This window comes from Myotis daubentonii, chromosome 17 (assembly GCF_963259705.1).
Source record: "Myotis daubentonii chromosome 17, mMyoDau2.1, whole genome shotgun sequence".
NCBI lineage: Eukaryota > Metazoa > Chordata > Mammalia > Chiroptera > Vespertilionidae > Myotis > Myotis daubentonii.
The window spans coordinates 29,080,935-29,108,038 of NC_081856.1; the positions used below are offsets into that span (position 1 = coordinate 29,080,935).

The 27,104-nt window shown below is 36.2% G+C and overlaps 1 protein-coding gene across 4 annotated transcripts in view; it reads right to left on the reverse strand.

Annotated features, from left to right (window-relative positions):
• The window catches only part of COL14A1 (collagen type XIV alpha 1 chain), a 178,020-nt gene that overhangs the window by 60,163 nt on the left and 90,753 nt on the right, over positions 1-27,104 (reverse strand). For all 4 annotated transcript variants that reach the window (XM_059671813.1, XM_059671814.1, XM_059671812.1 and 1 more), the window contains exons 25-35: positions 24,469-24,525; positions 20,165-20,304; positions 18,717-18,840; positions 17,946-18,089; positions 16,081-16,245; positions 15,457-15,495; positions 15,175-15,313; positions 14,718-14,860; positions 12,999-13,108; positions 9,335-9,493; positions 1,295-1,372 (exon numbers count right to left, since the gene is read on the reverse strand). In XM_059671813.1, coding sequence (XP_059527796.1) covers positions 1,295-1,372; positions 9,335-9,493; positions 12,999-13,108; positions 14,718-14,860; positions 15,175-15,313; positions 15,457-15,495; positions 16,081-16,245; positions 17,946-18,089; positions 18,717-18,840; positions 20,165-20,304; positions 24,469-24,525 — 1,298 coding nt within the window. The remainder of the gene's footprint in view (positions 1-1,294; positions 1,373-9,334; positions 9,494-12,998; positions 13,109-14,717; positions 14,861-15,174; positions 15,314-15,456; positions 15,496-16,080; positions 16,246-17,945; positions 18,090-18,716; positions 18,841-20,164; positions 20,305-24,468; positions 24,526-27,104) is intronic.

Sequence of the window (27,104 nt, forward strand, 5' to 3'; positions counted from 1 at the left end):
ATTAATCATGGCATCAACCTAAAGCTTTGAGATAGGAGGTCATATTTGTTTTCTTGAAGAATTTTGTGGTGATCACATTTTGCTTGACACACCATCAGATTTGTGGCATTTGCCCTTCCAATTTCCAATCTACCTACACTTATGTATGACATCACAGTTTCTGTGATTTAAATCTACCCCAGGAACTACTTAGAAACTTATTTTGTTGAAGAAAGAGTAAGTTATTTCCTTCTCAAACATAGTTGGCATAAATTTACTGCCTGCAATAGATGATGTGATCTGTTGTAAGAGCTTAAGAAGGCAAATTGCTCAGACTTTATGATGGCTTCTCCATGTCCATTCTCAACATTTAATTATTAAGACATGACTACGTCCAACCATGATGGTGTCATACATTTCAGCTCAGGATCTAAGGATCTGAAGATATGAATCTGCTTTCATATATACAGGTATACCCTTAGGAATTACACATGGTATTATTAATAAGAAAAAGTTTGATTTTTCTTGTACCAATTACATAGGTTATAGAGCTTATAAGAGCAATTCCAAAACTGTGTACCAGGGTGCCCAGTGGCACCATGACAAGGTCACAGGAGCATGTAAATGTTTTAAACTCAAGAGAAACACCCATTGGACTTTGTATGAACAACCAGCTCAAAGTAGTTCACAGTTTCAACAATAGATTTTGAAATACTGTTTTGATGATGTCACGTATTTGCAAATCTGAGCATTTGCTCATTGAGTAGCAAGTACCATGAGAAAAATCAATATGGAAAAACAAAGTGAGGGTGGAAATGTCCTATCAGATCCCAAGATATAAGCAACTGTACAGTGCAAATAGGCACACACATCCCATTAAGTCATTTTAGTTATTTAAGAATAAAATAAGTATATCTTTTTTTTTAATATGGCTACTGAGTTATTAGGACATAAACATTTAGTAAGATGTTTGGACCTAATTACTTCAGCAATGGAGCTGTTAGGTATTTCTTTTGGTTTAGGGATGCCATAAAGTATTTCAACACTAAATATTTTATGAACAAGGAAATCTGGGAAGATCTGGACTATGTAAATGGCACCCCAGGGGTTGTGTAGACCCACTATGTATATCCGTGTGTCTTGCTAATTTCAGACACGCCTCCCTCTTAACATCTTTCTCGTTTTCTTTATCATCACAATGAATTATCTCTGATATGAGTTTTGCAAAATAGCATTTCATTTTCAGAGAAAATTCAATATAACTTTAGAACATTTTAATGAAGAACAGACCCAATAATGAATGAAGATTTCTTACCAGGCCTGGTAGTTCACAGCATTTGTCTTTATTGGCCCAGGATGTGGAACAAACAATATCAAACATCTGTAACTGGAACTGAAATTTAAAGTGAAATTGTCATTCAATAAAAGATAGATACCTTGTGTTTATAGCTATTAAGATTTCATACTATATATCAATAATAGGACACCAATACATTTATAACATCACATTACCAAAAATAAATTAAAAAGAAATTCCAACAATATGAAACTAATTAGCTACTCAAAGACACAATGGTCTAAGATTTTGTCTACAGTTACTCCATCTACCATCCAAACTCCCTTTTTATCACAACTTCCCTTCCCATCTCCACCTAAAGAATCTTAGCACCTCTGCTGAAACCTTCCCAGTTACTCCAAGTGCCTCTGTAATCCCACAACATCCCTTAGGTCTCTCTTTCATAGCATGTCTGCCACCATACAATATAATTATTTATAGTTTCTTCTCCTTAGACTGTCAGCACTTCAAAGGATAAAGAACCACTTATTCATCTTTGTATCCCCTACTGCAATATAGAGCACGTAGTAGGTGTTCAATGAAGGCTTGTTGAATTAATTCCAACTTTAATCATTCAGGCATACATTCGTACCATTTCTCTTTAGTAGGATATAAGCTGGATACTATGTGGACCTTTAGGATACAAAAATGAACAAAACCACAAAGTATTCTGCCCTCAGTGGATTTCCAGAGAATGAGAAACAGGCACATAAATACTGTTTTCAACATGGTAAGTGTCATGACAGCCACATATGGTATTGTGAGAAGCTGGGCTAAGTGTATTTTTATTTAAGCCATTGATCATGCCATAAATATTTAGACAGTCTTGCTCTATTCGTGTATGTTGGCAGCAACTCAATATGTATGTTGAAATATACAGAAACATCATTATACTATCATTAGGGGCTGATATGAACATCATGACCCAACTACTTCTAATATTATATTTCTTCTTAAATTATTTTCACATATTAAAAGTGTCATCAGTTAGAGAGCAGGGAGAAGGATCAAGTTTTTTTTTCTTTTTACATCTTCAACCTTCCTTCAGCAAATGGTGTTTTAAAGCAAGAGTTGGAAACTCCTGGTGCCTTATTTTCTCCCAAGCAATACTATTCATACGTCAGTAAAGACTGTTTCATCGCAAGATGAAACAGAGAATGCCCAAGTAGATAGGACTATTGAAATAGATTAGCAATGATGCATGCAGTATCACAGAAGAGCCTGTCCTAGACCTAGATCATAGTCAAGAGAAGAACTCAGGCTTTCTCTCAATGTGTCCAAGAAGAACTGTGTCTTGCTGCAAACATCCTTCCCCAAGTGAGTTTTGCAAGATTATTTGAAAAGAAAACCTTAATTTTGAAAGCAGATCCATGAATCAAGGCATCATGTTTTCTTTTTTTAAAAAAAAAAATATATTTTATTGATTTTTTACAGAGAGGAAGGGAGAGAGAGAGAGAGTCAGAAACATCGATGAGAGAGAAACATCGATTAGCTGCCTCCTGCACATATCCTACTGGGGATGTGCCTGCAACCCAGGTACATGCCCTTGACCGGAATCGAACCTGGGACCTTTCAGTCCGCAGGCCGACGCTCCATCCACTGAGCCAAACCGGTTTTGGCGGCATCATGTTTTCTTATGTCTATGTACAAGAACTGTGTTATTTGAGCAAATATGTGTGTGGCTCACTGATCTTATTTTTTCAGGCTAATTTTTGTTTTTAATTTTTACCAAGGGTATAATATCTGAATCTCTGCAGGGCAACCATACAACAAAATTGTGATCATTAAAAAATTAGGTTTTTAAAATTAGAACATTTTTAAAGAACATGATTGTTGATTTTCATGAATAGCAAGAACAACAAAGCTACTTCAAGAAACACATTGGTTAGGAGGCTATGGAGCTAGACTATCTGGGTGTAATCCTTAAGTCCTTCCCTCACAAGCTAATGCATTTTGAACAAATTATTTAATGTCTTAGAGTCTTGAGATTTTTTTTGTCTGTAAAATTAATATAATTGCAGCTACTGAATAGTAGCCATTCATTAGTATAATAATAGTAGCTATAATGATAAAATGAGTTAATACAGGGAATTATTTAGAACAGTGCCCGGAATATAGTTATTATAAGTAATAAATATTTTAATGTACAGCTCTTCCATAATTGAATTCTTTAAGGTAGAGGAGTATATAATGCAAGGGCCAAAATGTAGAATCAAATGAAAGTGATATAGTATCGAGGGCAAATATATCATAGTAGTGTGTTTACATAATAATCATATCTATTTAATGTTCTGAGTAAAAACTTGGCAAATAACAATAACAATAGCAGCAAACATTTAGTGAAACCCTACTATGTACCAGGCATGCTCCTAAGGACTTTTTTGTCTGTATCATTTAATCCTCAGATCAACCACAATGAGGCATAATACAGTACTAGCCACCCCATTCCATAGATTAATCCCTAGGATGAAAAAGCCTAAGGAATTTAAGCAGGTGCTGAAAGATGAGTTCTGGTTGGGATTTGAACAGCCCACCTCAATTTCTTATGGTTCATTTTGCAGTGAATAAATTTTTGGTCTAATATTTAAAATACAGATACCCAAGCCTAACTTTACAGGCCATTTGTCTGTGGACATTTATTAAATGGGTCCCATTATGACAGCATTAGATAGAATCAGCTAAATCTGTAAGTCATTCATCCATTAAGAAATTTTCCATTTCTGAACAGAGCCCTCAGTGTAAAACCATTTTGGTGACTGGGGAGATTTACATAAAGCCAAGGCCTTTCACTAGCCCCAAGCTGGCACCAGGCTCTGTGGAAGTTTTTAAATAAACATTCACCATCTAATCACCTATAACAGTATAATGTCTACATATATACCTTTGGCTAAACTTCTGCCCTATTGAGTGACTGGAATTCTTATGTGCTCGTTTTCTTCACTCAATGGGTTGAATGCCTACTAAGTGCTTAATGAAGACAATACTATCATCTGAGGAATGCTTGTGGGCTGCCTTCCTTTTCAAGTTAGATGAAGTCAGCAGCCTTTTTTTGTGTGTGAGCACAAAAAAATTTATTCATAATTGTTTTGCGTTCGTAATAGTTTAGATTCTTCAGCCTTTATTTAGGAACTTCTTTTTCCAAGGCACAATTCTGGGGATGGATTAAAAAACCCTCTAGCTTTTATTCCAAAAGCAGTGACACAAGTATTTGTACCAATTATGCAGGAAACAGTACAGAAGTGGTCTATCGAGAGATCTTACATCTGAGTGCCTGTAAATGCAAGACAATGTGGTTAAACATAAATCATACTTCAAGCAACTAATGCCAAGAGGCAGTCACTTTTTACTTTCGTAACTTCTTTCCTTTTGAACTGAAAATAAAAATTTTATGTGACAAAAATAAAAAGGAGAGAGAAAGGTATAGAACCTCCCACTTTCACTTTTTATAATCTCTTTCAAGGGAATACTGAGCCGATTACAAATGGTCATTTTTCATTATTGGACATTTCTGTCTGGGTGTAGCACAAAAGGCAAGTCATTGAGGTCAAATGTTAGCATGGAAATAAGATTAAAATATTTCTCAGCGGTTGCCACTGTGACCTGTGAATGGCAATTAAAATGTATCTCTGGGTTCACTTTCTACTCGGTACCAGATTTTATCCTTTTTTTTTCTAGCAACATATAACTAAGCTTATAATTTGAAGTCAAGCTATACCTGAACTTATACTAATATTTAGAGAGCTTGACATTACTCAAGAATACTGGCAAAAGATTACTGGGGACCTAACCCATCTTCTGCTTTTGATTTGGTGTTCAACTTTTATTGACTCCATTTCAAAACTAGGATTTATTAAGCACATACTATTTGTCAGATATTCAACATAGTGTTTTCATTTGTTCTCTGTTTATTGATTTTAAGGAAAACCATCATGGCATTAATTAAGTTAGGAAATGAAAATGAATGGCTTTACTTGTTGGTAGGAATTAGAATACTTGGGTGTAGACACACTTGATCACATTTACTTTCAAGGTTGTAATTCAAATAATGTAAGTCTTTGGACTTGCCAGTGAACATGACTCCCTCTTCTGCCTGAGGTTCTGTAATAATCAGACCCAGTGGAAGAGAGCTTAGAATGGAAGGCAGGTAACTGTATGCAAGACACATATGATCTCATCTTACTTTCCTCGTTTTTAGAAAGGGGATCCCTCCCTAACATCTTCAAATCTAAATTTCTGCATCTATAAAGTGGGGCTTATTTAAGTCTCTTTTCTTAGGGGTATTGGAAGATTAAATGAGGTAATCATGGAAAAGTAGACAATGCATCGTCCACAGTGGGCCTCCAATAATATTAGCTACTATTCCTATTTGAAGGATTAAAAGATATAATTCTTGTGAAAACAATCATTTTATTGTAATTTAAAAATACTTGTTTCTTTGGGACCATTCACTAGTCTACTATTGATTCCTGCATAAAAAGCTTTAACTTGATAAATAATTTTAATAAAAAATGCATAAAAATTTGTATTTGTCTTTAGCAGCAGATGGCTAAACAAATGTCAATTGAATACGTGTTATATTTTAAAGGTGGAAGACACTAAGAAACATGAGCCAATGCCAGAAGATAAAATTTTTCCTAGAATCATCTCTGATTGGCAGCATTAAAATTTCACTGTGTGTCAGAAAAAATAGGGGACATTTCTTAGGAGAGAGAAGATGGGAAAAAGAAGAACAGCTGTTAAGTTTCCTCCCACTTGTGTTTTGACAGCTAAGTTAGGCCTGCTTATTAGTTTAGTCCCACTGGGCACTTTTGCTGCCTATAAAATCTTTCATTGCAGAACACAAGTTGTTTTTATTATAAATGTGAGTAATTTAATATAGTAGTACTGTATCCCTAAATCCATTAATCTCTTCTCCACTCAACTTGGGTTTAAGAAGAATAGACTTTGTTTAGAGACTCAATATTTAGAGTTTTTCCATCATCTGACACTTTTTAAAATCATTGCTGAATTTGCCCAGGGAATGCTGACCTATAAACTACTAATCTCAATGATCTGATAATTACTCCCCCTGGAATAATACAAAACTTGCACATTACACATTCACTTTTGCTAGGTAGTGAAGTACAAGTGTATACTTAGATTTTTTTTTTTTTTTTAGCAATTTGTGATTTCTAAAGTGAAAACTGAGGACTGAAGATTGTCTCTAGCCCTGCACTGAAACAGTTAAGCAATTACCTCAAAAAGCAAGGGAGCTTCCAGTCACATTCTTGAGAGTTAATCTAATATCATCCATTTTAGCATAATCAAATTCTTTAATAAGTGGGCAGACTGAAAACCTATTTGGTAATCCTTTGTAGAATTCTAGATTCTAACAAAAGCTACAACTTTTTCCTACTAGCCTTACAAAGAACTCTTTTAATTATTGACTTCCATAAATTCCCCATTGTCTACTACTGGTTGGAAGTCACCACAGAGGCTGCTCTGTTCAATTGCTTTTCTCTCATGGACAGTTAAAAATTTATTGCTAGTAGGACTGAAACCTACAGTAACTTTTGCTTCCAGAAATAAAGTTGATGTTTAGTTGGCCATATATTTAGAGTACCGTTTATTTACATAGAGTATAATTTGAAGTAATTGTAATTATAAAATTGTCATTTGAAAGAATTATAATTATCAAACTATAATTGTAAAATACAAATTAGGAGAGGGTATGATATATATTATTGGATGGCTGTCAATACCATACATGAATAGAATACATGCAAAACAACATTTTAACAAAAGATATGGCATCAATCAAATAGATGACATTCTATTCAATTTCCAGCAAGTATTTCTTGAGAACTTTGTTCATATAAGATTTATTAGATACTGTGATGGAGGATAAAAAGGTGTGGTTGTATGAAGACCATGATATGATTTCTATTTTGATGGTGGGTTGAAATGTAGATATATGAAAGAAAAAGAAAATAATATACGGCCCAAAATAATTGAGTGTTATATAAGCAGTAGCAGGTTAGAATAGGTGAGAAAGAGAAGGTATTACTGACATCCTTAAATAATAACAGCTGCTCATTACTGAATGCCTATTAAGTGTCAGGAGATTTATATGTATTATTCTAAAAATAATAATTTAACTAGTGATTTGGGCCTAAAATCTCATATCCTCAGATTGTTTCTCTTTCTTAAATTAGAGGCTATTCACTTATCCATGCAAACATCCATCTATATACATCCATTTATCCTTATAAGAAAGATGTCCTTAGTTTGCTAATTCTGGCTCTTTATAAATTCTAGAGTGTGCTATCATATAGGTATCTTCCATGAGGCAGAAGATGGTGTGTTTCTTAATCAACATAAAATTCCACACATTAAGAGGAGAAAACTCCTTTAAAAATATTATGTAAATATTTTTAAAAGTCTCTTACTATAACTAAAAACAAAAGAGCCTTCCATCACTTTTATATTCTCTCTTTCTAAATATCTAATCCATAGTTCTCCAAAGCAAAGTAGAACAAAAGCATTTTTAAAGATGCCTCAAAACTCATGCTAAGCAAAATAAGTCAGACAGAAATACTCCAGAACAATATGATTTCACTCGTATGTGGGATATAAAACTGAAAGCAACGAATGAACAAACAAGACAAACAAAAAGACCCTCATGGACCCAGACAACAGTTTGGTGGTTATCAGAGGGATGGGGAGGTAGTAAAGAGTAAAGGAGGGTCAAATATATGGTGATGAAAGAAGATTTGACTTTGGGTTGTGGGCATACAATGCAATATACAGATGATGTATCATAGAATTGTACCCTGGAAACATAAAATTATATTATCCAATGTCACCCCAATAAATTGCACATATATTAACATGAATGCACACAAGGATTTTATTTCTATTGTTACCACAAAGAGCAATGCCACAAATAGCAGAGTCCCAAAGTAAATCACTTTAGCACTCTGGGACAGTTTGCTGGTGTGTACAGTGAATGGGTTAGATGAGAGTAGTGCAATTAAAACTATGCTCCCTTAGGAGCCATTGGAGGTGGGGACACTTACTACCCCACGTCCTCTCTCTCCCACTCAATCAACATGGATCTGCTTTAATCTTATTTACTCATTTGATTGACACGTCAGAAGATTTCATTTGCACAAAGTGACCATCAGCTTAAATAGACTTTGAGAACTACTAAGTTGTTCTAAAGTTCCATATAATGGGCTAGTTCTACCGACCTATGAAAGTACAAGACAATAATAGTCATTAATAATTCATTTTATGTTTCCGTGACATATAAGAGAAATGCAGAATTGTTGGGCTTGTTTAAAAGAATAAACTATTCCCCAGGCTAAATGGTTCTAATTTATAAAATGACTCAAATTAGAGAATGATGGTAATTAGCTATAACTACATGGTGTTAAAACAAAAACTTGTATATGCCGTGGGTAATGAGTGAAGAAAAAGTTATTTCTTTGCCAGTTGGAAGTCTCAAGGCTTAAATTCCTTGTTGTATGAAGAAAAAATATATTATTTTAGAATGATTTGTCACTTAGATAACTATATGATTAAAGAGTAAATTTCACATGAACAATAGCAAAAAGCTAGTTGTAAAATGCCCAAATCTAATCCAAATGAGAGGCTTATGTCAATTTCCTGTGTATAATAATCTCTCATTTTGTATGACTCTATATTTGCTTATACAAATGAAGTTCTTTCACAGTTTTGATTCTCACGTTAACAAACCATTTATGCCACAAATCATATGATGAGTATTTTAATATTTGAATTTTAAAATGCCTTTAGAAAATAAACTAGCTTAATTCCTGGAGTATAATATAGCAGAAGTTTACTGCCAAGAGCTTTAACTATGAATGTTGTAGTTCATTTATAAAGGCTGCTAACTATTTAGCCATCAACCCATCCATTCCTTTACCAAACTTCCCTCCTGGGCAATAAATAATTATATTTTTAAAATACCTTTTTCTATAACAATAACATGGCCTCAATTGTTTATCCACTTACTGGTGCAGAGTTTCCATTTGGTCCTCTTGACCTAACCATTCTCCCTAGGACTTCGACACCATCCACTGTGATATTCGCCGATGCATTTATTGCCTTCTCACCCACTTGCTTGCAGTCAATAACCACTTTGGCCAAAGTCTTGTTGACAACAATGTGTAGCTGGATAAAAGTCAGGATGTTTTAGTAGGTAAGAAGTGAGAGGACTATCAACCACATTTACATAATTGCATGACTCATCACTAAAATATATGAAAGAGTTGAGCAGGAATTCTGTCACTAGGCATTTTGCTAGAGGAGAAAGGTTCTACTTTGTTATCTCCATGACTGTTTCACAGTCAGTACCATGTCTGTTTTTATTTAATTAATACTTTTCTTTAAAGTAACTTTGAAATGATTCATTTTTTAAAAATCTAGCCTTCCTCTAAAGCAGTAATATCTTGAAATCACAGGGTTGTGGTGTGAGTTTTGCCTTTTCTGAAAGCACAATAAAATGAACGTAAAAGTATTAAAATGTAAAAAATGCTGGTTGAATTACCAACAAAAGTTATCTGCGGTATTACCAGCAGTTGGTAATTTAAGGTGAGGAGAAAAGATCTAAAATCTAAAGGGAAAGGAGGAAGGCTTTTTAGTGACTCTGGGCCCAAATAAAATAAAACTCTTCAGCTTAATGTATGGTTCAATGATCTGAAACTGGAATCTCTAGAATCTGGAGGTCCATGGTGATATATTCAAAAGTCTACACATTCTTTGTGAGGATTGGTAAAAATCTACATCATCATGTAGGTGATGATCAAGGTAAGTATATTCTAAATGAGACACATCGTAAGCAAGTTCTGCCATGAAATTTCAGTGCTGATAAAGCATTTCAGTTTATGATGTCTGTCACATACTTCTTGTTTGTGGCAGGCTACTTGTTTAGTGAGCTAAAAGAGTGAACTTAATTGGCAAATAATGATTTCATTTTCATGATTAAATGAAAACCAAAAGAAGTTTCAAATAGCTGTATAAGAGAAGGTATCATAGCAGTTCAAAGAGAAAGTATTGGGCAATGTGAGTCATGGTTACTAGAGTTATAGCAGCTAGTACTGTATTGTGAGCAGAGGTCGAGTGACCAGGAAATAATGTCATCTTTAAAATTAAAATAATGTTACTTTTTATTTCATGGGTTTTATTCTATCTTCATTTATTTATTTTTTATTTGTTGCCTGGGAACTGAAAGCATAAAAACTTATACCAATTGTATTTAAGTTACATCATGATTTAAATAATTTAAATAATTGTGGAGGCTCTTAATATTCTTTTTCCTTCAAAAAGAAGTTAATCATAATCTATCCAGATCAACACTGCAGGAGTAAATTACTTGTTTCATATTACATCTCTTTTATAATCATTTAGAAGGGTATAGTTTGACTCATGTGTTTTTGAGCCTTAGAATATTTTTCATTATTGTAAATTATAGAAATTTTCATGCTGAGTGCTAGACAACCCAAATTATTATGCATGCTTCAAAACTATTAACTTATGAGGGAGATCATTCATATTTTTTAAATTGTTGCTCAGTGGTTAGAGTGTTGGCCACCAGATGGAAGGGTCTATGGTTCGATTCCTGGTCAAGGGCACATACTTGGGTTGCAGAGTCAATTCCAGGTCTTGGTCGGAACATGTTTGGGAGACAACCAATTGATGTGTCTCTCTCACATTGATGTTTCTCTCCCTCTCTTTCTCTCTCTTTCTCTATCTCTCCCCCCGCCCCCCGCCAAAAAAGAAAAATCAATGGAAAGAATAAAAAAAAATTTTGCTTTACAAAAGAAGACATTAAAAAGTTTTCAAAAATATTTTGATTTCACTTATGGATTCATTTATACAATTATAACTTTTTGAAAAAGACTTTGGGGCCATACTTCATACCCAAAGTGTACAAAATAAAGCCAAATGAAGATCAATAAGAATTAAGGTAAAGTATTTCTTTAATTATAACATAAGTTTATGAAAAAATCAAATTTGATCAGTAAAAACTGAATTTGCATCAAGATTTTCTGTTAATAGATATATTAGTAGTTTGTTCCATGATATGCCTTTCTTATTTTATTTAGCTTTAGCTTTATTAAGACTTAGCAAACGGAAAAAGATTTTTTTCTTTTTTTTAACAATTTATTGATGAGAGACAGAGAGAAACATCCATAAGTTGTCCCACTTATTTATGCATTCATTAGGTGATTCTTGAATGGGCCCTGACTAGGGATCAAACCTGCAACCTTGGCATATGGGGACAATGTTCTAACCAACTGAGCTACCTGGCCAGGCCTAGGAAGATTTTTCTTCATATAATTTTTAAAAACTTGAAGGTTTATGAATTTGAAACAAATTTTTAATGAACCTACCTATAGGTCTTTGAGTTCTCCTGGTAAGGTAAGCAAAGCTTAACATTTACCTAAAATTCTTAAAGAATTCTTTGAAGAAAAATTACTAGTACAAGCCCATGCCTATTCCACAGGCAAAGATGGCAATTATTTTTAACACTCATGAAATCTCACATGCTTTTCATCTCCTGAGCATTTTTTCCTTGACTACTTTGCAGCAGACACTGTATAATCAAGAAAAGAATCATGTCAAGAGGAATTTGGTGAGAAATGACAATAACTCCAAAGATATGCTAATGGGACCAATTTGAACTATGAACTAATTGATTTCCACTTGCATCTCATGTGTTTTTATGGTATCTTTTATGGTCTTATTCAGTCAGGGAAAAATTACATTTTTATGCAACTCTTTTTATGCATGACAGAGTCAGAATTTTGTTATGCAATTGTTCATATGCAGTGATGGTATTCAAAACCCCAGAAAGTAGTTAAGTTAGTGTTTGATCATGTACTACGTCAGGAGACAGAACCAAGATGAAGACTGCTGTGCTATATCCCTTTTCTCTCTCTAATAGGGCAAGAAGGGTTGGGTTAAGAGACTTTTGCTAGCGCCACCTGGTAAATGCTCTGCTTTCCCTGCAGTCTTGGTATTGCATGCCTACCAGCCCAGAGATCAGTGGGGTTATTTGCCAAATAGAAAAGAAACAGTACATATTGGAAGGAAGCATGTCTACCAAAACTAAGTGTTTCTGAGATGTAAAATGTTAAGGAACAGAGCTCTTGTTACAAGTCCAAATTAAAATAAGAGCAAGTTAAGTCAGGTTTTACAAAATTTGTCCTCGGGGTAACTTTTATGATGACAGTAATAGGTTGTGTGTATATATGTTTAAAAAACACAGTTATATCTATCTTTACATAGATATAACTATGCAATCAGTTATATCTCTCTTTACATTTTAATATGATTCGGCTAGTTGTACCTTTCATCTGCACTGGTCGGCAGGTAGACCAGCAATCCTTTCTACGTCACACATAATGCCTGCTTAATAATACAGTGCCCTCTATTAAATTGTTCCTTATGGTGGGAACCTGGACCACTTCTATCATATCTCCTGGGGTACCTGCTAAAACATTCACATTTCAGGGTTCTATCTCAGAATCTCTAGGCATTGTTAATAAGTCCTGCAGGTAATTCTTTCTCCAGTTGAAATTTGAGATCCAAAGCTGTACGGAATAGTTTCACCATCTATCTGTTGCTTTGCCCACAGTGAATAAAGACTATGCGTACACAAAGCATTACCTACCTTGTGAAAGCTTCCATGGAAAATTTTCCTAATTTCAGGTCCTTCAAACGTAATAGTTTGAAAATCTCCACTGTAGTCATAGTTGAAATACGTTAGGGTTTTCCCACCATCTAATCAAAGAAAAAGGTGTAAAAAGAATTAAAATGAGTGAATAATTTTCTACAATTCAACTGAAGACAGAACATAATGCATCCATTGTTTTGAAGCTCTGTTTACAACAAAGTGATGAGTAAGGAAGGAAGGGTCTACAGTCCTTGGGTTGCCCAGGCTTTTAGCTGGCCAGACTAACTGACTTAACAATGTGGTGATGATGGCAAGGCAAGGACTCCTACACATATTTTTCCTCTATACTTCATTGCCTACATCACCCTCTTGAAAGAGGGTTGTCTGAAGCTAGGGCTAGAGGCAGACAAAAAGGGAGAATGAAGTTAATCAAATCTTAAGAAACAGAAACCAGACTCTTTGCCTAATTAACCCACTATAGCAAACAACTTTCCCAGGACATGCAACTTATACCACCCCAAAAGAATGATATTCCAAGATGTCTCTTATTATGAACAAAGGAAAGCCTTCCTAATCTTGAGTATTTCATGTTACAAGGAATATTTTGTTACATAGAAATAAGAATTTTTTTCTCACTAATTCATTCCCAGGTTACAATTTAATTCTTCACTCTGCTTTCAAAAGGAAAAGCTAGTCTTAGTCATTTTGAGAGGCTTCATTGTTTTCCATTCCTGCATGTATATGGAGTTAATGGCTTACACCTTTTTAATCTATAACCTTCCCTTAGTTTTGATATCAATACAAAATGCTTTCACAAGATCATATTTAGATGTTGATTCATTTCCATGTACTGAAAAGTCTTTTCACAAATACTAGCTGAAAACAAGTTTAAAACACTTTCCTGATCCAAATGTTTGAGTTAGTACCTAATAGTAGCCACTAAATTTTGGTTCCTAGCTTCATTGGAATTCTAAACTAAAAATCTATTTAGAAAACTCATTGACATTAACAAAAAACTTGATGATCTTCTTAAGTGATCATTATATGTGACATCCAAGAGTGTGAGGTTAAGAAGCTTCCTTCATTGGTTCCTTCTCAACTTTTCAAAACCCAAACAATGGTGGGTTTCCCAGTCGTCAGACCTCTTCTCTTTCTAGACTCATTCTCTAGATGACTTCACCCAGTATCATGGCTTATACATATATCACCCAGACAACTTCAAAATTCATTTCTCCATCTCAGAATTCTTCCCAAATATACTGCTGGCAGTCTGGCGGGGTTTTTTGTTGTTGTTGTTTTTTTGTGTGTGTGTGTGTGTGTGTGTGTGTGTGTTTTATTTCAATATGAAATAGGCATCTTACAACATCATATCCATATCCAAAAAATGAACTTGTGGTCTCATGCCATTGACTGACCCCTCCTTCTTCCATCAACCTCACTCTTCTTGTAGTCTTCAGTCACTCAGTAATTGCCTCTTTCAGCTGCTCACTACTTTTCCCAGAGTCTAGAGCTGGCACATAGTAGGAACTCAGTGAATATTTGTGGAAAGAAGGAGTGGATAAATGAATGAGTGAACTGTTACATAATTCATTGTAAATATTCACTAACATGGTTTAAGTGAGGTATTCTGCAATATACACAGAACAGGCAAGATGGCATGCCACATATATCACTCATACATGTGTGTACAGTTGTTATAGAAATAAATATACTTACTGTCTAAAATAACTCCAACCAATGGGTCCGAATTTTTATTTAAAATCTCCCAAAGAGCAAATGGCTCCTCTGGAGTGTCAGGAAGGATCCGGAATAGAAAACTGATAGTATAATCAGAAGGTAATCCTTCCGGATGCAAATACCTAAAAATGGAAAGAAAAAAAATATTTTCTTGTATCCCTCCTCAAAAGGTTATATATCTGATTATAAAAGCACTAGAGGCTCAGTGTACAACATTTATGTCTTGCGGGGGGAGGGGGACAGGTCCCTCAGCCTGGCCTGCGCCCTCTCGCAGTCCAGGATCCCTTGGCAAATATCCCCTGAGGGGTCCTTAGCTCTAAATATTACAGAAAATCCTACTGGGAACTATTACAGCCTATCAAAAGTTGGCATACTTTTCACATTGAGATATAATAAAAAAAATGATTGGTTTTAATATCTTGCAATGGAAACATACTTGGTAGGCTGGGAAACCAGGGCATCTTTATGCAGTCGGTAACAAGGGTACACATTGAAGGTACCAGGCTCCATAGAAACCCCTTCCATCGATGAAAAATCCTTTTCAACCAAACCAAACATTTCCATCATCTTAAATCCTTAAAAAAATAAAAATAAAAAAAAATAAACAGGCATTTTAGGATGTTAAATTTCAAAATTAGCCTATTAAAAGAAAAATCTGGACCCCCAAACGGGAGTTATTTAATATATTTCTACTTGGAAAAATTGTGATAATGCATACCGGCAAGATCAATGCCATCCTTGTGCACCAGTGGGCAGGCTGCAAAACAAGACAAAACAAACAATATAAAATCTTAATTTAGATATTTTCCAAACGTATCCTTTCCCTGTCCTGAGAACAGGAAACTAACAATCTTTCCGGAAGTCAATTGTGAAGGGAATCCAAACCAGATGTGGCTATGGTTTTCTGTGGATTCCTAAATATTGAAACGCTCTCGTTTCTTTTCTTAAATCAAAGGGCCACTGCCTCCTTTTCCTCTCCTGGGTCCATGAAAACTGTGGTGGTCACTTAGGAACATGTGTTGGGATAAGTCTCACTTCTAGTGCATTACACTGGTGGGCAGTCTTAAAACATTTTTTAAAAACTATTTGCTACAGCTGTTTAAGAAGAGTTGCCTTTAAACACAGACTCTCATCTTATTAGGGAAGGTCTTCATCAACCGAAAACTCTACACTTGGGAGGTTTACTTCGAAATGCTCTAAAACATAAAACAATGTCTGCATAACAAACGGCTCTACCAGACAATATTCTTTCCTCAGATCAAGATGGGATTCATTATTTAACTGGTATGAAATATCTCAACCTTTAAGCAACATGAGTAAGCACACATTTCAAAGAACTCACTTGCCGAAGCGGTTTCACAGACAAAAGTAATCAACTCATCTTCAATTTTCTTAAAGGCGTCAAAGTCATCCACAAAGAAGACATGGCGTGCACTAGGCTTGCTGCCAATGCTAACCAACTCCGAATAATCCGCATCAGCCACACCAATTGCAAAAATGCTGTAGCCTGTGGCAGAACGGAAACAGATTTCTGATTACTTTCCATTGCACAACAGATAAGTATCGCAATATAAGACACGGCCAAATGTTTAAAATATGTTTGTGAAGGAGCGCTAGTAGTGTTCATTCTTAACAGTTCATCAGAATTGTGCATGCATGTATTTCATTATATGAAAATTATTCCATCATTCCCTACAAAACTTTTCCATTTTAAAGAAACTCAAGAAGGCCAATGCCCCCATTAGTACTTGAGACAAAATAGTTACCATTTGCATAACATCTTTATGTCTGCATATGTTTAATAATTATGTTAAAATTTATAAGATGTAGTGTAGTTGAAACAGAAATTTTATCACAGTTTTTATTTCATATGTAGAAACTGAGATAGGTCATGGTTCAATGCTTGGCAAATGAATATTAAACAAGTATTTGCCAGGCATATCCTATCTAATAAAAGAGAAAAATGGTAATTGGCGTACGACGATACCCTTTTCATTGGCTAATCAGGGCTATATGCAAATTAACTGCCAACTATGATTGGCATTTAACTGCCAACTATGATTGGCAGTTAACTGCCAACAAGATGGCGGTTAATTTGCATATGTAGGCACAATGCAGGGAGGTGAAAGGGAAAGCAGGAAGAAGCCCCCTGCCACTGACAGTGATCGGAAACCCAGGGGGGAGCTAAGAGCTGGGGGGCAGGGCAAAGGCGGCCCTGGGGCCGCCTTTGCCCTGCCCCCCAGCCATGATCGGAGAATCAGGCGCCTTTGCCGCCCTGGCCAGTGATAGCAGGAAGTAGGGGTGGAGCCAGCGATGGGAGCTGGGCAGGTCGAAGCTGGCAGTCCCAGGAGCTAGGGGTCCCTTGCCTGGGCCTAAAGCGTAGCCCACGATCGCGGGGCCGCTGCAGCTGCAGGTCCCCACTGCCCGGGCCGGACGCCTAGGCCAGAGGCCTCAGGCCTGGTCAAGGGGCCGATCCGGTGATTGGTGATCGGAGGGTGATGAGGGTCAACTCCTCTGGCCAAGGCATCAGGCCTGGGCGGGGGGCTGAGCCGGGGGTTGGGGGGATATGATGGTCCCCTTGCCCGGGCCTGAAGCCTGGGTCAGAGGCATCAGGCCTGGGCGGGGACCAGAGCCAGTGATCAGGGGGAGATGGGGGTCCCCTGTCCAAGCCTGACACCTTTGGCGGAGGCTTCAGGCCTGGGCAAGGGGCTGATCAGGCGATTGGAGGGTGATGGGGGTCAACGCCTGAGGGCTCCCAGTATGTGAGAGGGGGCAGGCTGGGCTGAGGGACACTCCCCCACACACACCCAGTGCACGAATTTCGTGCACCGGGCCCCTAGTTTTATATAATTTAATCTTCATGACAGTGTTATGAGAATCCCCATTTTACAGATGATGAGGCTGAGGAGATTCTGTGCAGGTTCCCTCCCTGGCCCTTTATAATGGTTCTTTTCATAGTATTGCATTGAATTGTTGGCATTTCTTAGACAGGGAATCCTGTATGTAGAAGAAGTATTAGAGAAAATAAAGCAAAATAATAGATTTGTAACCTGAAAAGTATTTTTTTTAAATCACACTTTTAAGTTATATTAAGAAAGATTCAGAAATATTTAAGTCATACAGATTCAGCTTTTGAATGTATATTCAGAAAAGAGCAATGCTACCATATTACTGGTAGCCACTATTGCTTATCTGTGTAAAACTCACCATCTGATTGCATTTCACTGGAGATTTTGTTCACATCATCTTGTGATCGTCCATCAGTTATGACCACAATGACCCTTGGGATGCCTTTTCTGGTACCTGACTCTGAATTAAACAAGGTATCTCGGACATGTTTAATTGCTTTTCCTGAAACAAAGGAAGGCAACAGTTCAATTTCATTTTTGTTTTGCTGGGGAGGGAAGGGTAAGAACAAAGTTCTTAAATCAATGAAAATCTTTTTTTAAAAAAAAAAATCTATATAATTATGCCTTAAAAATGTGACTTTGGATGATTAATGAGGATATGAAGTATATATCACATATATATAATGAAATAACATTCAGTAATAAAAAGATAAAATATTGCCATTTTTGACAACATGGACAGATCTTGAAAATATTATGCTAAGTAAAATAAATCAGATAAAAAAGGAAAGAACCATGTGTTTTCACTTATATGCAGGATATGAAGCAAAAAAGCAACAAGTGAACAAACAAAACAAACTCATAGATAAGGAATCATTGGGAAGGGTGGGGTGCAGTGTAGGGTGAAGAGCAAAGAGGGGTCAAATACTTGGTGATGGAGGGAGACTAGACTTCAGGTGGTGAGCAAACAATAGAGTCTACAGAGGTCATGTTACAAAGTTATACACCTGAAACTTATATAATGTTATTAACCAATGTTATCCCAATAGATGTAATTCTATAAAGGTAATTTCAGTAATCACTAATAGTTCATTATTTTGGGTCTTAACTGGGCTTTCTTTAGTCTTACCTGTTTTTGTATTTCCTCCTTTGTATGAAATACGTTTAATTGCATCAAGAAGAGTCTCTTTGGTGTTGTAAGTGTTTAGCTTAAATTCCGTTCTGGGGTCATCAGTAAACTGAACCATTGCAACCTGGAGAGAGAAGGTGTGTTTGTTTTTACATATATGTAGACTCCCCCTGGGCCAGATAAGATACCTTCAATTTAATTTCTTACTTAACCCAGTCCACAGTTTCCTTGGTTTAAAATTCCATACAAAATTTGATGACACATTAAATAGCATTTTTTCTCTGAGTACCTTTCAGAAAGTACTTTATTTTTAAAATCTCTCTCTACAGACTGACATACCTCAATATGGGGGTGGGGGACGAGAAGAGATAAACCAAAGAACTGTCATTTTTGTGAGCCTTCAGCTGCTACCAGTTTATTGAGTTCTACTGCAGATGTCACCATCTTTAGGAAACCTCCTCCAATCCCCCGATTCAAAACAAATTTCTCCCTCCCTGAAATGCTTCAGCAGCTTTATGTATTTGGCACTGATATCCAAAATTCCTCAGCTGTTCTTCCAAAATATATTCCAGAGCTGTTCATTTCGGTGCATCCCACTGCTACTACCCCAACCCAGACCCCTGTCATCTCTCTGATGGACCATGAGAGCAACATCTTAACTGGTTTCTCTGCTTCCACTCTTACCCTTATTAATATTCATTTTACAAAGCAGCCTTTAATCTTTTTGAAAAAGCTTATCAGATCTTTTCTCTCCATACTTTCTGCTGGTTTCCATTGCATTTATAATGACACCCAACTCCTTCAATGGTCCATAAGACTCAAGATAATCTGGCTTTTGCCTACTTCTTCCACCTCTTCTCCTGCTCCTCGCATATGCACCCATTATATTCTAGCTGCAAGTTTTAGCGTCTGAAGCCTCGTCTCATTCTCATCTTAGGTCCTTTGTACTCACTGCTTTCCTTGTCTGCAAATTCTACTCTCAGATCTCCTTTGTAATCATTTACATCTCAGTTCAAAAGCCACCCCCTCAAAGAGGCCTTCATTGACCACAAAATTCCAAATACTCTCTTACACACACATACACACACACCCACACACACACACACACACACACACACACACACTTTTAAGTAACCCTCAGTGAATTTAAATCCTATCACTCTGTTTTCAGAGCTTCCTAGTATATATTAAAGGAACATCTGCTGGCATGGCCATTCTAATCTGTCTTAGTTTTCTGAACTCAGTAGCTTTTAAGGATTAGCATCTTCTCAATCTCTATCAGGCATCAGTAAGCTGCTTCCAAACACAGACTTATGTATTCTCTCATTTAGGGATGGATTTGATCATTATAGTTCTTTATCTAGATGCCCTGACTAATAGCCATAATAATGCATTAGAATAACTTTTCAATGCATATAATAAAGTAATAATTGATGTATTAGCCTTACTTGAGTTCCATCTGCACCGATCTTGTTTAGGGCTCCAATGGTGTTATACAGAAAATCCGTGATCTTGTTGAAATTTTCATCTCCAATACTCCAGGATCCATCCACCATAAACACCAGGTCTGCCTTGGCAGCTTTACATACTGAAGACCAAGAATAAATGTTGAATCAGACATAAGAAAACAGAGTTGGTATTAAATCAACAAAGCAGATACCAATTTCCCTCCGGTAACTCATGCTTTTTCCAAAAAAAAAAAAGGTATCAATCCTTTCAGGTTTATATTCCAAGCTTTTGCTCATTATGCTTCCTGACCATCATTTCTCTTCTATGTTCAAGGTTCCTATTCATGACTCAGAAGCTTCTGCTGAACACATGGAATTAGAAAGGAAAAAAATCCACCAACCTCAGTCCCAAGGAATAGAAATGAAAGAAGAGAAAAATGTGGAAGTGAGATGATTTACAGACAGAAGAATCAGCAAACACTTTCTAGTGCCTAACAGTGGTTCTCAACCTTCCTAATGCCGCAACCCTTTAATACAGTTCCTCATGTTGTGGTGACCCCCAACCATAAAATTATTTTTGTTGCTACTTCATAACTGTAATTTTGCTACTGTTATGAATCGTAATGTAAATATCTGATATGCAGGATGTATTTTCATTGTTACAAATTGAACATAATTAAAGCATACTGATTAATCACAAAAACAATATGTAATTATATATGTGTTTTCCGATGGTTTTAGGCGACCCCTGTGAAAGGGTCGTTCAACCCCCAAAGGGGTCGCGACCCACAGGTTGAGAGCCGCTGGGTTAGAAGAAAGTCCAAGCTATTGCCCTGAGCACCTTATCTTCTGTTTGTTCAGTTGGTAACTTCAGAGTGACTCAACTTCAAAAGGAAGGCATGTGACATCTACAACTTAATATGCATTTGGGCTGAGGTCATAAGCAAACTTTAATTCCAGCCTCGCTCATTCTGTCTGTGACTTTCTGCCACCCATTGATACGTGCCAAAAATATAGACTAATGCCAGGGAAAATATGATCAGTAATATAACTTCTGATAACACTAAAAAGCAAGCAAAAAACACACCAACAAAAGCCTACTCCACTGAAAGCATTTTAACTGTCATTTTTGGCATCATGTACACTTTCAAATGATCTATGCCTCTTTCCCTTTCGTTAGTTTAGATCACTGTAGTTGACTGTTTTATGATTAAATGATTTACTCTTCAATAATAATCTGAATCTTCTAAGCTTAGGCGAGTTATACACAAATATTCTTTGAGATAATGTGCCTTTCCCCTTTCTTTGGAAAAAAAACACACCTTCACTTGGTTTTATTTTATTAAGTGCAATGTTATTCCCTTAAAGCTATTTATAATGTAAAATAAACTATCTCCAAGTGAGGTAATACTCCAGGAACAATAAGGACCTGGTGAGGTTGCTCTCATGAGTTCTGTGATTTGTAAAATTGTACAATTTTATGGTTTGAGTTTAAAGCTGAAAGGGACACAAGATCTGCTAATAATAGGCTTCTAAAGGAAAACCTGGTCCTCTGTTTCCAAGGAAAGATGGAAACTAGATTAGGTTTCACCTTCAAAATGAAAGCAAAATCGACTTGAATAGATAATCAAAACAAAAAATGAATAAATCAAAGAAAATACATCAAAATGCATGAAGAAATTACACCTGCGAGAGGAAATTGTGTTTTTAATTGTCTTCTGTATACTCTTTTTTAAAAAAAATATATATTTTATTGATTTTTTTACAGAGAGGAAGAAAGAGAGATAGAGAGTTAGAAACATGGATGAGAGAGAAATATCAACCAGCTGCCTCCTGTACATCTCCTACTGGGGATGTGCCAGCAACCAAGATACATGCCCCGACCAGAATCGAACCTGGGACCCTTCAGTCCACAGGCCGACACTCTATCCATTGAGCCAAACCAGTTAGGGCGTCTTCTGTATACTCTTTTATACTTATTAACATTTGTTTAATAAATACTCAGTATTACTTTAACAATAAAAATTTACAGGCTTTTTAATTGAACACACTCAGTACAAACAGAGCCTAAGATGAATAATGTGTTAAGAAGCAAAAGCCCCACCATCTAAAACCATCCTTAAAAAAAACTGCAGGAGCAAGTTCTCTGCATTGTCAATCCTTATTCTCACAGACCCTGCACACATCTTCCATGAACATTCACGAATGTTTACTGAATGATAACCATGTTCATCTATAAATAAAAATACTCTGACCTCAGAGAATTTTGATATCTGGACATCAGAAATGTCTAAATAGTAAATTTATCAATGAGGATTCTGGTTTCAGTTCCAGTAGTGAAAATAATCACAGCTACTAAGACTAGAGAAGGCTACAACTGAAGACAGAAGGAAGATTCCAGCACGCTAGGTAGAGCAAATAGCATTAGATGATGCAGGACAGCATAAGACATGTACGGGAACCCTGAGCTGGACCGATGTTGCTGTTACTGTCTTACAGTTGACAGGTTGGAAGAGATGAATTTTAAGGTCTCTTCCACATCTAAAAGCCAATAAAATAAAATTGAGTAAAACGATTCAACATTTAAAAGAATGCAGTCACTGCATATTACTAATATGGAAAAATGTTAGACATTAATTATTATGTGAAATGAAGTGAGTCACTGACTCTAAGGTATGATCCCATTTGCGAAACATAGAAGAATTATATCTGTCTGATATACGCATCTATAAGATATATACCGACATATTATATTGATATATGTCTGTATACGTAGCAGTTAGACTTTCTTGAAGGAGAACAAACTGGTACAAATGGGTATTTGGGAAGTGCTCTTCTCCCATTTATTTTCCTAACATAATCTGGGAAATGAGTTCACCAAATAGGTTGATCACTGGGATGCGAGGAAGGATGCTGACCTTTTACTCGAGGTTCTCATTGCCTCTTTGTTTCCCTGACACATAAACTCTCCAGCATGTGACCCCACTGACTTTAAGCTGCTGCGAGACAGGAACAACTTAGTCTTCATTGTATCCCTGGTACATAACAGGTACTTTAAAATACATGATGAAAGGAAGAACTCTTCCAAAACAACCTTCCAACTACATGTTCCGCCTTTATCCTCTCCTCCCCCAAACCCTCTTGTCCATTGCACCAAGGTTATTTTTCTCAAACCCCGATTTCCTCAGGTCAGCCCCCCTCCATAAAACTTCCCATGGCACACTATTTCCTTCAGGGTAGAGCTCACACTCCGTATTCTGCAACACAAACCACTTTGTAACTCTATCTTCAGTCTTTTCCATGTGCCGCTCATTGTTTCGCAAACACACTGTGTGCTTAGATCATTCCATGACTGAGTGCTCTTCTCCCATTTATTTACCTTTAAACTCATGCTTCAAAATGTGGATCAAATTTCTCCTCCTCCTTTACAAGTAATTAGCCTGCAGTAGCATTAACTGTTTTCATTTCTGGACAACCACAGTATAATCTCCATTTCCAGATTCATATTCTTGACTGGTCATGATAGGCAAACACCTGTTCTCTTGTAATACTGAGAATAAGCACTCAGCAGCAATCATATATTATTACTGCATTCCAAGTGCCTGGCATGGGAGGTTTGAGAATGACTAGTAGAGTTAAATGTTAATTAATGGAATTTAAAAAATAAACAACCACTTCTGTGTTTGGAAGTTTTTTTAGAAAGTACCTTAACAGCTCAGATAAGAGGTGATAAGAAACTCTTGTGATGAAGACAGAAACTAGGAGAGCCATTTCAGAGGTAAACCAGGGAATTATTACCCTGTCTACAGAATTATAAAATAGATTCTCACTCACAAAATTACATAACTATTCTTTGATGAACATTCACTACTCTGATATTTTCAATGAAATAAACATACTGCAATTTTGTTAGAAAATCTGTAATTACATGGATATTTATCTATTTTTTAAAATTCAATATATTTGACATATGATAGTGTATAAACTTAAGGTGTACAACATGTTAAGTGGATACATTTACTAGTACATACTGTAATATGGGTGCCACTATAGGGGTATTTAGTACCTCTATCACATTACATAGTTATTGTACAATGTTGTCGTCAGTGTTCATTATATTATGCATTACATCTGCATGTCTTATTTACTACTGGTTGCAAGTCTGTACCCTATCAGGATTTGATAAGCATTTGTTTTAAGGAGAAAATATATTTTAGGAATACCTTGGTTTTTAAATGATCAAATGAACAAAGCCAACAAAATCTTAAACCTAAAATCACATCATTATTGTATTATTCTTTTACCTTCTTTCGCTGGTGGAATGGTTGGAGGAAAAGTAGGTGGTTGAGTAGGAAGCGATTCTGTAGAGAGGAAGAAAGAGCATCAATTAGTCATCTTATCTGTGGCGAAGAGAGGGAGGTCATGGAGTAATAATTCTTCAGGGGATTCAATGACTGGGACAGATCTCTTCTTAGAGAATTTAGTGACTGCTATAAGTTAGCCACAGCCTGTGAAAACTGTCTCCATCCATCCCCTCAGCCTTAGAAGGAAGGCTTGAAATGCCATTTCGCCACAGTTCAATTTACCCCGCAGGAGTTGATACAATCAAGCTGTCAACTACAAAGTGGTTCTAATGTTGATTTAAGGCAGGAATCCTGCCAACCTATTTCACATTAGTCTCTGGCTTCTTTCACACATGTAAACATCATTTCCATTCTGCCTAAGCAAGGATTGACCATCAATCCTTGTTCATTAGCACTTTCTCCCTTCTCATTCTGCATCCGCATGATGGGGTCCCCAGTGGAATCTGATTCACTCTCTATTCTACCCAGACTGCTTCTGGAAAACTTTCAGTTCTGAGGACCAAATGGCAGGACATCAGGAGACCACAGATCAGTTCAACCTGGATGATGAGGGATGACAAGTCCATGTAACATGTGGAGGTTAACAGACCTGGCGATAGTTCATCAGAGGAGTGACTATCATACCAGGACAAATCACCAGGAAGTTATGGCATCATCAGGCAAGCATCCTAAATATTATTTTTATGTGTTCTTTTCTATCTTGTTTGATGCTAAAAATTTAAGAAAGACTGATAAAATTCTTATTTCCCCAGTTTAATATGTGGTAAAATCTTCAATTAATCATAGCCATTAACAGAGGGAGATGTTCAGCTAAGGGAGACAGTAAGTGCCAAGTGGCTTGAAGGATTTGAGCTCAGGCAGACTGGTTATTTGCCGGGAATGTTGTAAAGGGAATTCCTGCACTGGCAGGAAGGTTGGAAGAGATGAATTTTAAGGTCTTTTCCAAATCTAAGAGCCAATAAAATAAATCTGAGTAAAATGAGTCAACATTTAAAAGAATGAGGTCACTGTATATTACAGATATGGAAAAATGTTAAACATTATTATGTGAAATGAAGCAAGTCATTGAATCTATGGTATGATCCCTTTTGTGAAACATTAAAAAAATTTATCTGTCTGATATATTTATCAGGTACATATCTATATATTTATATTTATATTGATATGTTTCTCTCTCTCTCTCTCTCTCTCTCTCTCTCTCTCTCTCTCTCTCTATATATATATATATATATATATATATATATATATATATATATATATATATATATATATATATATATCAGGGAGACTTTCTTAAAGGAGACCAAACTGATACAAATAGGTATTTAGAAGGAAGAATGAAGAGGAAATAGGGAGGTTGACAATACACTTTATACCTTCTGTTGCATTAGTATGAATATATATCCCTGTTGTCTTTTAAAAAAGGCAACTTTTGAAGCTAAAACGTTTCAAAAGTTAAAGAGAGAGAAATCTTCACACTAAAATTAGGATTGCAAAGCTTTCTTTAAAGCACCACAAAATGCTATTAAAGCCAGATTTATTTATCTTAAAATCTGTGGAAGCAAGATGTATGCATTTTTTTTAAATGAGGAAAATTGAGGCATATCCGAAGTTCAGTCAATAAATCAAGAGCAAATCAATGGGAGGCTATGGCGGACAGATCAATATGTTTGAGCAGAACATCTGGCCAAAGAATCCCTTGGGTAGGAAGAACAATAAACTGGTGACGCGTGTTTATACTCTCTATGTGGCATACAGATGGCCCCTGTCTCCAAGCATATGAGGGGCTGTCACATAGAAGAAGGAGCGGTCCTGATCTACGTGGCTTCAGATTGCACTGGAGCCAGTGCGTGGAAGCTGCAAAAAACAGATGTCCCCAACATAAGGAAAACATTTACATCAACCAGAGCTGTTCAATTTAACCCTCAGTTGGTAGTGAAGAGTCGTGGGGTTAGTATTAGGGGAAGGAAAGTAGATCCAGGGTCACAAACTGAAATGTTTTCAGAGGTCAGGCAAGTAATGAATATGAGCAAAGAACTAGCCCAAACATTAAACAGTAACAACTTGAGATCACAGACACTGTCTAAAAGAGACAGCAGTTACTGATTCCAGCATATAGGCACTGTGAGGGTAAGTGTGTCCTGTGTTGTCAGAGCTTTTGAATTTTTAAAACACTTTAAAACTTTAAAAAGTTTTTTTTTTTCAAAAAACAAAACAAAAACAAAACATGTCTGACCCCATGGCCATCACTTTGTGATCTCCAAGTGATGACAGAAAGTATTTGTTCAATAAGATACAAACTGAAAGCTTCTCAACACATTCTCTTTTACTGGATCTTCACCACCACCACTGGGCTAAGAGAGTAGCTATTTAATTTTACTGATGAGCAAAAAAAAAAAAAAAAAAAAGCCCAGTGACGCTGAATTGCCTAAGGCCACAATACTTGAAAGGGCCCCAACTGAGCCTGTTTGATGCTAAATCCAGTGCACTACCAGGGTTCTAATAAGTTTAAAATTATATGATCCTCTATCCATAAAATAGAATTCTAATCAGCAATAAAAAGAAACAAACCTCTG